Source organism: Protopterus annectens, chromosome 12.part0, assembly GCF_019279795.1.
Source record: "Protopterus annectens isolate FY-2018-M chromosome 12.part0, PAN1.0, whole genome shotgun sequence".
In the NCBI taxonomy this organism is placed as follows: Eukaryota; Metazoa; Chordata; order Ceratodontiformes; family Protopteridae; genus Protopterus; species Protopterus annectens.
In genome coordinates this window covers 249,334,529-249,347,880 of record NC_056746.1, presented here as the reverse complement: position 1 = coordinate 249,347,880, position 13,352 = coordinate 249,334,529, and the positions used below count along the sequence as shown (strand labels likewise).

General features: G+C 41.4%; 1 protein-coding gene across 1 annotated transcript in view; it reads left to right on the top strand.

Moving 5' to 3' along the window:
* Positions 1-13,352, top strand: part of LOC122816485 (mitochondrial Rho GTPase 2-like) — a gene marked incomplete in the record, with an annotated part of 1,688,264 nt that overhangs the window by 823,751 nt on the left and 851,161 nt on the right. Inside the window, 1 exon segment of the mRNA XM_044089310.1 lies at positions 8,483-8,591. Within this exon segment, the coding sequence (XP_043945245.1) occupies positions 8,483-8,591 (109 nt within the window).

Sequence of the window (13,352 nt, the reverse complement as noted above, 5' to 3'; positions counted from 1 at the left end):
GACAAAGGATTTCCGTTTTGGTCTCAAGACTGAAGCAGTGCTTAAGAAGGTGGAGCGTAAGGCTAAGTCCATGCAAACTGTCAAGGGCTTTCTTCAGGTTCAACCTCCTTGCCTCATCTGCAGTTGTGCTACCAAACACTGGTCCTTTCTGGCCTTCCAGTCGAAGCCTAGACACAGGAGACTTTGAAAAGAAAGGAGTCAAAGGCAACACCAGCAACTGAGACAGTGGCATGCAGATTCAGATAAGTCTGTGGGATCTCATCAACAGGGACCCAGCAGGAAGCATTCAAGGCTATTCCATGAGACGCCGTTCCACCCCCACGACTAGGAGGATGGCTGTCCCTCTTATTAAAGAATTGGACTTGCATTACCATGGATCACTGGGAATTGAAAGTCATAAAAAGAATTTATAAACTTCACTTCAGACAGCCTCTTATTCAATCAGGTTTCCCAGATACTCCATCAAACAGAGGCTTTAAAGTAAATACATCTCCTGTGCACCCAATGTTCTGTGGAACCAGTACCAAACACAATACAAAGCAAGGGGTTTTACTCAAGGTTTTTTCTAATCCCCAGAAAAGAAGGAACCTGGAGCCTATTCTAGACAACTTGAAGCTCAACAGATTTTTGCAGGTACCAGAATTCAAAATGCTAACCCTTCAAAAAGTGCTGCCCATGATTTTACCCAGCGCTTAAATGGTAAACTTAGATTTAAAGAACGCATACATTCACATTCCCATAGAAAAGTCTGACAGGAAGTTCTTATGCTTCAGAGCAGGTTTGAGGCACTATCAGGTCTGTGCTCTGCCCTTTCGCTTGTCTGCTGCACCCAGGGTTTTCCCAAAATATGCAGCCCCAATGATAGCCTTTTGCAGGTCAGATTTACCCCTACTTAGTCAACTGCCTCATTCAAGCAACCAGTCTAGAAAAACCAAAAACAGATCTGCTTTACACTTAAGGGATCCTGGCTTCACTGGGGTTCAGTATCAGTACCCAAAAGGTTCAGACCATCCCCACAAACAAAACTTTGTTTCTGGGGGCTTTGCTTAACTCCTTTCTTTACAAGGCCTTCCTACTACCAGATAAGGTTACCTTTATAACCCTGTACTTCCAAAAGCTCCTTCACAGCAACTGCCTCACTGCTAGAGAGTTCCTTAGGTTACATGGCTTCTTACATTCTTGTGATCCCCCTGGCCAGAATCTATATGAGGAATCTGCAGTGGTACCTCAGAAATGTGAGGTGCCAACATTCTCAGTCTCTCAAAAGGTGAAACTTCTGCTTTGGCTCAGGAAAGAGTTTGCTTGGTGGGCCCGAGCCTGCTCCCTCAACATGGGCCTTCTCTTAATGTTTATTTCTCAAGAAGAAGCCCTGATTATGGATGCCTTGGAAATTGCCTAGGAGGCTTACTACAACAACTTACAGAGTCAGGGTAAATGGGACTCCCATTTCAAGAGCAAACACATCAACCTAAAAGAACTGATGCTAGTCAAAAAAGGTCTGATTGCCTTCAAAGACCAATATAAACCAGGAATATTCTTAGTAAAAACAGACAGTGCCACACTTATATGGTACATAAACAAACAGAGAGGGACTCACTCTTACCCTCTGTCACCTAGATGTGGACCTTTGGGAAACTGCAGACTCCCAAGGTCCGCATATCATGGCTCAGTACCTACCAGGAGAAACAAATCAACTGGCAGATTACCTAAACAGGAGCCTGTCAGGCCCCCATGAGTGACAACTGCAGTTTGTCTCAGAACAGCCAGAGAATGCAGTGTGCCAGAAATAGACCTTTTTGCCACCAAAGAAAACTCTCACTTGAAAAAGTTTTGCTCAAGGACCAAAATGAGATCAGACAGATGCCTTCTTTCTTTGGACAGACCTATTCTTCTATGCCCCCCCAATACCCTTCCTCCCTGGGTACTACTGAAGGTAAGGGAAGAAGGGCCAAGGGTAATTCTAATAGCCCCAGATTGGCCAAGGCAGCACTAGTATCCTCCAATGCTCAGTCTAAACAAGAAGCAATCACAGTTGCTGCCCCAACAAGTGGTCCTATCATCACAGAACAAAGGCACCATCATACACCCCAACCTGAACACACTCAAATTGACAGCTTGGATTATATCTCAACGCCCTGGAGGGGGGCATCCATTGGCAAACAGATCCTGGACATTCTAAAAGAAGCCAGGAGACCTAGCATAAGGAAATCTTACTCCGCCAAATGGAAGAGATTCACTTTATGGTGCAGACAAAAGGGACAGAGCCCTCATCAAGCTCAGATGCCTCTGATCTTTTCATACTTATCGGGACATTTTGACAAAGGACCTTCTTATTCCTGTATTAAAATTCATGCACCAGCAATTGACTCACCCCCCCCCCCTTCTCCCATTCTCACATGAATCAGTTCCAGAGAGTGGTTATTCATATTAGACCTCCGAGAAAACTTCTGTTCCCCCGTGTGATCTTTAGTTTCATTCTGGAGAAGCTCACCCTCCCACATTTCGATACAGCTGCCTCCACAGACATCAATTTCCTGACCAGGAAGACAGCCTTTCTGCTAGCCATTGCTTCAGGCTGTTATGTATGTGGACCCTTTCATCACGTTCCACCCTGACAATATCTCTGTTAGGACCAACCCTTCTTTTTTTGTCTAAAGTGGTTGCAAAGATCTCTCTAAACCAGAGTATATACTTGTTTGCCTTCTTTCCCAGTCCTCTAAACAAGGGGGAAAGAATCCTCCATACATTGGATGTGCATGGGCAACTAAATTAACTACTTGGACAGAACTAAAAATGTCAGAAAGTCTGACTAGCTTTTTGTGGCCTTTGCCTGTAGCTGTAAGGGGAGGCCAGTTTATAAACAAATAATCTCCAAATGGATCTTCACTGTATTCTGTTTTGCCAGAATCATCATGGAAAGAAACCACCAGACTCCATGAGGTTTCACTCTACTAGGGCTACTGCCACATCTACAGCTTTTCTTGAAAGAGTGGCCACTAAGGACATTTTGGAGGCTGCCACTTGGTCCTCTGTGCATACCTTCTCCAAACATTATCACCTTCCAAATTTCTCCACGTCCAGAACAGGGTTTGCCACTGCCATCTTGCAGGGCATTTCTTTCTGTCCATAAACGTTCCATTCACCCTCCTTTCAGCTTTGGGAATCATCCATCATTATGACTGCAGTAGTGAAACACGAAAAACGTAGTATAGTTGTATACAGTTACCATAAATGTAGATGTTGAATTGCATTCACTGTTGACGTATTCTTTTCATCCCTCCTTTCCCTGGTCATTCTCCTCTCTATTTCCAGGTTGGTCTCTCCTCCTTTGTACATATTCTGGAGTTCTGAGCTTAGTCCCTTACTTTTAGGGACTTGTTAGTGGGCTGCTGTCTGTTATGGGCAAGAAAGTACTGAGGTTAAGACACCTTCTGACACCATTTATACCCAATTGTCTTGATGTCGGTTGGGGTGTCTGCTGATTTCAGGAGGAGGATGAGAGGCAGAGTCACAGAGCACCCCTATCCCCCTCCTGCTTTCCTTCTCTTCCTTCTTCCCGCAGTCTCTCAACTCTGCAGCTTGGCTGCAAATAGTCTCAGAAAAATGGGTTCTGAGAATAATTTTGAGAGGGGATACTTGATAATGGATAGAAAATCCCCCCCTTCAGGTGAATTTCCCCAGCTAACCAGACCAGACAGAGGTGTTTCCTGCAGTGCTCATCACATGATAGAAGCAGGAGTCATGGAACCAGTGCCTGCAGTACACAAAGTCAAAGGATTTTACTCCAGAGTGTTATTGCTACTAAAAAAAGAAGCACTTTGGAGACTTGTCGTAGATTTGTCCATTCACTTTTGTCAAAAGTCCAAAATTCAAAAGCTCCAAACCACTACTTCACGGTGACTAGATCTCTTCATATTCTTTTTGCTACCAATTTCATGATTGTTTGAGATTTGATGTGGCGTAATTACATTACCATTTTTCTGTATTACCCTTGGGGTATAGACTGTTTCCATAGTGTCTGGCCTCAGTGCTTGCCTGTTGCAGAACCCTAAGTATCCACATGTTACCTTATTTATATGACTTGCTGATTTGTGCAGATTCTGCATCCAGGTGCTTGGAGTCCTTAGACAAGGTCGTAACTCCTTCCAAACTCCTTCCTTACACCCTCTCGATGGATTTTTTTCCCTTGGGTGTTGTATAGATACAGTAAAAAGGATGATCTTCCTACCATAAGACAAAGCTCTGGCTTACTAGGACATTTTCTTAGATTTCTGTCTTCTAGACATGGCCTCAGCAGGAGAGTTCCATAAAATTCTAGGCCTCATGGCATCAAATGATCCTGGTGATACCACTAGCCATATTACAAGTGAGAAATTTTCAGTGGTGCTTGAAGAATTGTTGGACACAGCACCTTCCTCCCTTGGATTTCCAGACACTTGTACTGGGCTTTGTGAAACAGGAACTACAATGGTGGAGGGATCAGCTGTCTCTGATTTCAGGACTTCCCTTCTCTCTGCAGACACAGTCATTAGTCTGTCCAGATGGACTCTCTAAGATTTTGAGTGGGGACAAATGTCCTTGGAAGTTCACATGTAAGGCTTGGGTGGGGGGGTCTATGGGGCACACCAAAGCATATAAACATAAATGAAATGTGGGCAGTGATTCATGCCTTAAATGTTCTTCCCCACTTATGGACCCCAGGTCCTGTTCCATTGGTCATAGGCAATGCTGCCATGATGTGGTACCTGAACCAGCAAGGGGGTACAAGGTCATACCCTCTTTGCTGGTTGTCAGTGATAGCCTGGGAACTGCCTCTACAGAGTTCCCTGACTCTTCAGGCCTTGTATATTCCTTCAGAGCAAAGCACAGTGGTAGACACACCAAACAGTTCCTGAACAGACCCTCATGATTGGAAGCTCCATGTAGAGGTCTTCCAGGACTTGATTCATCTATAGGGAACAAGTTACAACTCGTGTAGATCTGTTCACTTCCTTTCAAAACAGGCAACTGAAAAATTTTGTTCAAGACATTCTTGTAGCCATGCTTGGAAGTTCAGGCACACTATTTATTCCCATGGTATGGGAATATTCCTTCATGCATTTCTATCCTTTCCAATGATTCCCAAAGTACTATTAAAGATTCAGAAACAATTACCGGCAGAGTTGGTTCTTCTTTTTAATGGAATTACCCAAGGGCAATTAATGCATACTTCCTCACAGGTTGGATCTGCTCACACAGCATCATGGGCGAATAGTTCACTCCAACTTAGAGTAATTGCAACTGACAGCTTGGATAATTCCATTTTGATGCCTTTTAGGCATTTTTTCTATGAGGATGTGTATTAGGTATTTAAGGAGACAAGAAAACCTGCAATTTGAAAATCTCACATTTACAAGTGGACAAGGATTTCTAGGTAGTGCCTAGCCAATAACAGAAGTTCAGAAAGAGATTTGATCCCTCTGGTTTGGAAGTATTTGTGTGAGCTCCGTGGAGATGGTATGTCACATTCTTCCACCAAAGTGCATCTTGCAGCCATCTCATCTTGTGTGCATGTAGATCTCCCTCTTTCATCGCTCTTTGTGATCAGTTTATGAAAGGGGTTTTGCATGCGAGACCCCTTTGAAAGCAAATTCCTCCTCCCTGAGATCACAACTTTGTTCTTGAAAACATTGACCTAATCTCCTTTTGAACCTGCCTCTTTTGCTGATTTATGGTTCATTATTTGGAAGACTGTTTTACTTGTTGCTCTGATATCTACAAGGTGTTTCTCTGACCTGCAAACTCTCATGATTGGCCAATACCTATCTGATTTTTCACAAGGACAGCGTTGTTTTACTTTCCAATCCATCATTTATACCTAAATTTATTATTGAATTTACCTTGAATCAGGTCATCAGTCTCCCAGTGTTCTATTCTGATTCCAAAAACTAGAGGGATTAGATTCTACATACCCTGAATGTGCATAGGCAGCTTAGGTACTACCTTGACAGAACAAAGCCATTTAGGAATGTTAAACAGCTGTTTTGTGTTTATATGGAAGTGAAGAAAGGTCATCTTATCTCTAAGCAAAGTTTTGCAGGATGGTTGTCTTCTGCTTTTTTCTGTTACTCCTACCATGGTACATCTTGTCCAAGCAAGTTTAAGGCTGTCTCGACTAAGGTCTTGTCCTCTTCAATGGCATATTGGAAAGGGTGGTCTCTAGAAGCATTCTAGAGGCAGCAACCTGGGCCTCTGTTCATACCTTCACGAAGCCACTACTAACCGGATTAATTTTCAATATACACAGCAGGCTTTGCTACGACCATTCCGCAGGGGCTCCTGGATCTTTATCCTTCCACCTCTCAGGTAGGGTAAACTTTAGGAATTTGCCCAAACTGCCACTGAGGCAGTGGGAGTTCTGAACATAGTGCAATTAAGTAAATCCTACTTGCCCGTAATAGTAGATTTTTGAATTCCGTACATTACTGGCAGCACCCACTTGCCATCCTCTAGATTTTGCATAATTGAGCTGTGGGTTTCAGCCTCCTTGATTCTTGTTGGATTTTTTTTTTCATATGGTATTGTGATTGTCTTTGAATTTACTCTTACTAGATGAGCCTAGCTTCAGGTCATTTCCACTCCACTGTTGATGCGAAAAAGCCTGAATACTCACTTCCTGTGACAGTTGTAGGCTTTCCTTTTAGGTTATGTTCAGCCAGTCATCTATTTGCATCAAAAGAGAGAGAAATCTGAGATTTTGAAAACTGGCTAGCATTGGGGTTACCTTGGCAGATAACCTAAAATGCTACTGGAGCAGTATGAGGAATTCAAACATCTGCTTGTTACAGGTGAGTACGACTTAGCAGCTGTACATTCCCAAATGTCAAGATTCTAACAATGAATATTATGATGAACAAACACAGTAGTGTAGTCGTGTTAGGAACTTGCATAATTGCAGATGTTGATGAGGGGTGGGAGAATGACATATAATGGTTAAGGTGTTCACCTTAAAGACACAAGGTGTATGGTTTGATTCTCACATGGGGTAACTGGCTAGTGTTCAAATGGCCCAACAGGGTAGTTAGCCTAGTACTAATCTATGAACCTATATTCGCAGTTGCAGTCCTTATTCCCTCCCACCATCTTTGACGTTGGGGTGTGTTTGGGGTGTGTACCGTATGTATTTTGCACTCACCTTTCCTCTATATCTCTTACTAGGCATAGTCCTTCATCTGGGCTCACCTAAAACCCAAAGATGCAGATAGAGACTTTGTGTTTGTGTCTATGGTTCCCTGCAGGTTACTGTTCCAGATACCTGAACTTTGGCAGCTCTGTACTCCTCTCCTTGTCCAACTAGGGCAAGAATGATCTGAAAATTGTATCACCAGTGCCACTTTTCCACCGCTGACATTCTTATCTGATTTTTATGACTGGCTAAAGCTGGAAGGGGAAGTTTTACAGCTGGAAGTTAGGCTGGTTGTCTAACACCCTGAAGGAAGGAATTCCAGATGTCATGGGTACAACAGTGAATATAGTGTAATATTTACAATTCTGGTAATCCTAACAAAACTGTACTTTAGCAGGATGCACGTCTCCCGTGTTAGGAGATGTAAAGGGGCAACATGTTTAAGTTCTGTAACAGCAGGCTTCAGAATTAATTGTTTAAGATGAAAATTACAAGTTATCTTTTCATGTCAAGACCTGCAAGGTGAGATCAGATCTCACAGTTCTGATGAGAGCCAGTCTACTGGATGTGAGCTCAGAGATGTCCTTTGTACTAGTTTTGTGCATAATTTATTTGGGTTGAGTGAATCTATGCCTCTGTTTCCACTAGTAAAGCCACATATTTTATATATTTCTTACCTAATTATATAACTTTGCCTTCATTGACTAGTTATACAACTGGTAACAGTGTGGTCAATTATCTATTTAAATCCCTTATCCTTACTCCTTATGATGTCCGCTTGAAGAATTTGAGAAAAGCTGCTCTGAGAGGAGACAGCTAAACAGCTAGGTAATTTGGCCTTATAATGAGGTACAAATTCTATTTACATTTTTATATGTTTATATGTGAATGTTAGTATTTGCACTGGTTGTATCATTATCAGTACAGTTTACCAGTTCTGTCACTTTTCGTCTTTGTGGTGGCCTTGTTATGGTGGCTTTCTTTATATTTGAGGGCTGTGACCTCATTAAACTTTTGTGTTAATTGCAGATTTTTATTGTCTGTTAAGAAACATTCAAAAATACCATTTTAGATTGAAACCGAGGAGCTGGTGGTATAATTATAAGGGTGTGTCATTTTGGTAACAGGCAGCTGACAGTTGTAGTGTACTTAAATGTTCTCTGAGCATTGTCTGACAGAACAAATGGATAACTAGTCAGTCGTATCATTGTTAATGTGCAGTGTACAAGCTGGGACTCTGGATTGACTTTTGAGAATGGTTTGTTGCAATTTATGCATTTCATTTAAAACTCTATGTATGTTGTTTTCCCCACACAGAAATCCTGTTTTGGTAACCCTCTTGCTCCCCGGGCTTTAGAAGATGTTAAAACAGTAGTATGGAAAAACACTACCGATGGAATTCAAGAGAATGGCCTGACGTTAAACGGTAATCAGTTTTACTTTTTCCGTGCTCTGTAACATTTCTACATTATGGTAAATACTGAAGTGCTTTGTCTTATGGTAAACACTATGTGTTTCGGTTTTGTTATAGTTGATCTTCACCTTTTGTTACACTTTGGTATATATTTTCATTTTTAGAAGATAAAACTTTAAAGTTCTGCTTTGAGTCCTAAACAGGAGTGGCCAATTATAGCAACTGGTATCTGAAGAAGTGAAGATGCTTGTTGTATCCTGAAAGGTTTTTCCACAAGTCATGTTCAAAAACCTTGCCTTTTATAAAAGCTTCTCTATCAGAAGTATAATAAAAATGTGCAAAAAGGCATTGAGGGAATCTCAGCATGTACGCTGGTAGTAATATTAAAACTGCAAAAGATGGCACTGATTTATATTTCATTTTTATTACAAGAATTTTTTTTTGCTTTAACTTAAAATATGTCCAAAAAAAAAAGTTGCTATAGTTCTGTTATCTTACAGATGCACCTGCTTGTTTGTGTCTTTGTTTATAGGTGTTTACTAGGCTACCGACCACAAGAGCTTTTTAAAGGCTAGCCATGGATCCCAGTTCTTTGACAAGTTCTGATATCCTTAATAAGTGTAAGCATGGGCCTGGGAGATGAACCATTTACAGGTTGCCTGTGTCCATTAGAGACATAAGTCCCAAACCAGGGATGAATTTCCGGTTTCCCCTCCAGTTGTCCAAGTTGCACTTGAATTGGGTTAGTGAGGAACTCTGCTTCACATGGATGGGGAGCCTGTTCCAGAGATGGGGTAGTCTCTGGGATACATCCCTATCTCTCCAGCAGGTCCTGCTTATATCACAGGCAAGGTTTAAGTCTTTAGAATGAGTAATTCTTGTGCTGTTTGTTTTGTGGATATGCAGGAGGTCCATCAGAGTGGGGTGTGACAGTGCCCTGTATGCCAGGCATAGATCTCCCCTCAAAAGCCTTTAGGAGATACAATACTGGGATAGGGCCTTGAGGTGGTCTGCCTAGGGCATTTTACTTACGCCCTGTATTTTTTTTAGTGAGGAACCTCTGTGGATGTTCCAGTTATTGGATATGCCTGCTTAGGTACATACCAAAGGGGGCATTGTACTTAATGATAGGTCTGATGAATGCCGAATACAGTGGAACAATGACTTCCTTGGACTTAGATGGCATACCTTTGTTTATAAGTTGCACAACATGGAATGATTTCCTCACCACTGTAGACATGTGATAGTCAAAAGCTAGATTACTATCTGTGTGTGTGTCCCTAAGTCCTTGACTACTGGGTTAAACTCTAAGGGGTGTGTTGTCAGTATGATAGTTATCAGGGATGGATGACTTCCCAAAGGATACTGTTATGCATTTCTTGGCATTTAGTTTTAGTCCATGGCTCTGACACCAGTTGTTTGTCTGTGTCAGCCCCTCCTGGAGAATATTTGTGTCAATGTGAGATTCAGTGAGAGCTCCTAATTTGCAGTCATCCACAAATTTAGTCAGCCAGAGATCACTGACATCGGGCTTGACTTCTGAGAAATAAATGCCAAAAAGGAGCGGTCCAAGGACTTATCCCTGAGGGATTTCATGTGTGACTGGCCTCTTTGTAGAGGTGGACTCCCCAATTCTAACTTCCTGGGTCCTGTCTGTGAGCCAGTTGGCTATCCACCGGGTGACATATGGGTTTGTACCTAATCTCCTTAGTTTGTCAACAATGCCCTAGTGGGTTATTGTGTCAAATGTCTTGCCTGGTCAAGAAAGTCAGTGTGATTGATTTTGCCCTCATCCATTGCTTTGGTGACCTTCCCAAAGAAGTCCACCAGGTTGAGTAGGCATGATCTGCACTTGTGGAAACCAGACTGGGTTGGTCCAGTGTCTGGAGGTTTACTAAATCTCTGTTGATAATCTCCATGATAATTCTTTCCATGGCTTTGCATGTAAGACTAGTGAGACTTATGAGTATGTAGTTTCCAGGGTCTGTAGATGGTCCACCTTTGTGCAGAAGGGATGTCTGTTGCCTTTCTCCATTCGTGAGGCATGAAGCTTGTTTGGAGGCTGCAGTTGAATAGTAATTCCAGATGCCCTGATAGGTCATGTTTCATGCTATTTAGAAGGCATTCTGGGATGTTGTCTGGGTTCATTGACACACTGTTTTTGCTCTTAGAGAGAGCATTAAGGATGTATTCCGTATTGATGGTAGGGGGGAAGTTATATTTAATGATATTTCCTGAGGGAAGGTTGAGGGGGAAGAGAGGGGGTAAAGTTGGAGCTGAATTTGTAAGCCATGAGGTTTTCTAGATCTTCTGGCTCAGTGTAGGTGGCTCCATTTACAATGAGCTCTGCACACAATTGTGTATTGCCTTTGAGGTTGCGGACATAGGTAAAGAATGCTTTCTGGTTGTCCTTGGCCTGGGAGGCCACACTTGTCTCAAATTTGGATTTGGTAGACTTTATTTGTCCTCCGAGTTGTTTTAGTTTGATGAGAGTGCCTTTATCCTTCTAGGTGCTGCACCTCCTAATTTTTGCCATGATTTTCTTCTTTCTGTTAAAGAACCTATTGATTTTATGATTCCACCAGGGTGGCTTGTTTTTTGAGTTAGTTCTGTACTTCTTCCTGCTGAGTACAGCTGCCTCTTTGCAGCAATTAACATGCTTGTATAGGGTTTCTGTGAACAGTTCTGCATAGGCAGCAGTGTTCTCTGGGTTTATGGGGGCTTAAAATTTTGCCGGGTTCTCACTTAATATCAGGAGGTTAGCCTTAGAATAGTTTCTGAATATTTCAGGCTTAGCTGGGGGTCTGGGTTTTATTTTTACTTCAGACCACAAAATGGTCTCCTTTGACCTTACCAGGGAGGGCATTGCAGTAGGGGGTGTGCAGCACTCTCCTATATTAGTGAGGACCAGATCCAGTATAGTTGCACCCCTGGTTGGTATATTGACTATCTGGTCTAGGGAGTTTGTGTTTACAAAATCCAGGAATCTCTGTGCCTGTACGTTTGGCGTTTGTATAGGATTCCAAGTTAATAGTGGGGTAATTAAAGTCACCCATGAATATGGTATTGAGATGGATGGTTAGATTTTCTAATAAATTTAAATACATGGTATAGGTTTCTTGGGTCATAGAGGGGGGCATATAGCTTGCCAAGGAAGTGTTATTGGATTTTGGCAATGGTGATTTGAACATGGAACAGCTGAAGTGCATTGTCCTTTTGACATGCCTGTTTATGATGGTTTCATTGCTGTACTACAAATTTCTTTCCACATTTTGATTTTGATATTGTAGCGGAAACATATATACATCATTCATAGTTTAATATTTCCACTCCTTTCCAGTACCCTTCCAGATGAGGTTGAAGAATATACTGCATCTGTAATTTATTGTTCCTCTGTACTATTACTATTTCTACTTTGCTGTTTATACATTATTTTATTCAGTTATATTTCATTTTATATAATTTTGTAAACTTTTTGTAATGTCATGTATTATGTATTAATTTTTACAATGGAGCTTTTCTCCTCGGGCCTCCACTGAAAATGGGCAAGCTTGATCCAGTGAACTTTTCCAGTAAAGAAATCTCAATAAACAAATAAATATTTTTTTTTGAAATGAGAGTATATGTAAATTGTTGCTAGTATTCATAGTTACTGTTTGAATCCATCTTACTTATCTGCAGCTCTTTACATGGCAGCCACCTGCTTTTTGGCACTTATTCTGACCACCCTATATTTGCATGAAGTCATACTCCTGATTAAACCTTGTCATTGCACACACAAAAATGCATATATTGTGTTACATCAAATATAGAAATGTCAGTATCTTTTTAAATATACCATGGTACAATATCTTAATTGCTTGGCATCATGTCAATGTCCTTGTATCTGTGCTGCTGTGAAGATATTGCTAATGTTAGTAACTGCAGGAACAAACTTATTTCTTACTGTCATTGTTTCACAGTTTTCAATTGTTGCTCACATTTACCATATGCTAGCAGTACTGCCCGTAGTAACATATTTCAGATTGTTTCCAACTGTCATGATAACAGCAACCCCCAAATGTCTACATTGCATGTGGGTAGTGCAGATATGTGTAATGGACCCAAATATAAGTTGTACTGTCCATAATAGTGTATTTCATTTCATTTCCAACAATAATACAGGACACAATCCAACCATTTAAACACAGCGCAAACAAAGCTGCCCATAACAATGAGTTGTTTTGCTTATTTCTGACGATCATCTTCTGTAAAGCTGCCCATAGCAATGAGTTTTGGCATATTTCTGAATTACTCACAGTAGCAGTCCACCTTCTATAACTGCTCACACTGCTGATGTGTACTTTAGACTTGGAAAAGAAAAAAGTGCAAACCATATTGTCCATAGTAATGTATTTCAACTTGTTTCCAGCAAGAGCATATAAACAAGAAGAGCTTAAGTATCTGCAATGCCTTAGAGTAGGCGAACGTGTTGGACCAAATTGCAGGCTAAATTGTTTGTAGTAGTGAAATTTTCCTTGATTCCAAGAGTAATTATAGCAGCACTCCCATCCAGATCCTCACAGTTTGAGTGGGTATTGTGGATAGATGAGGTGGCTCAAAGTGCAAGCCATTTTGCATACAATAATGTATTCTGACTGTTTCTAACAGTAAACCATAGGTTACCTCTTCAGTAACCACAGTGCCTTACATTATTGCAGATATGTTACAGACTAAAGTGCATGCCATACTGTCCTTAGTTATGTGTTCTATTTTGTTTCCAGTAGTAGCATG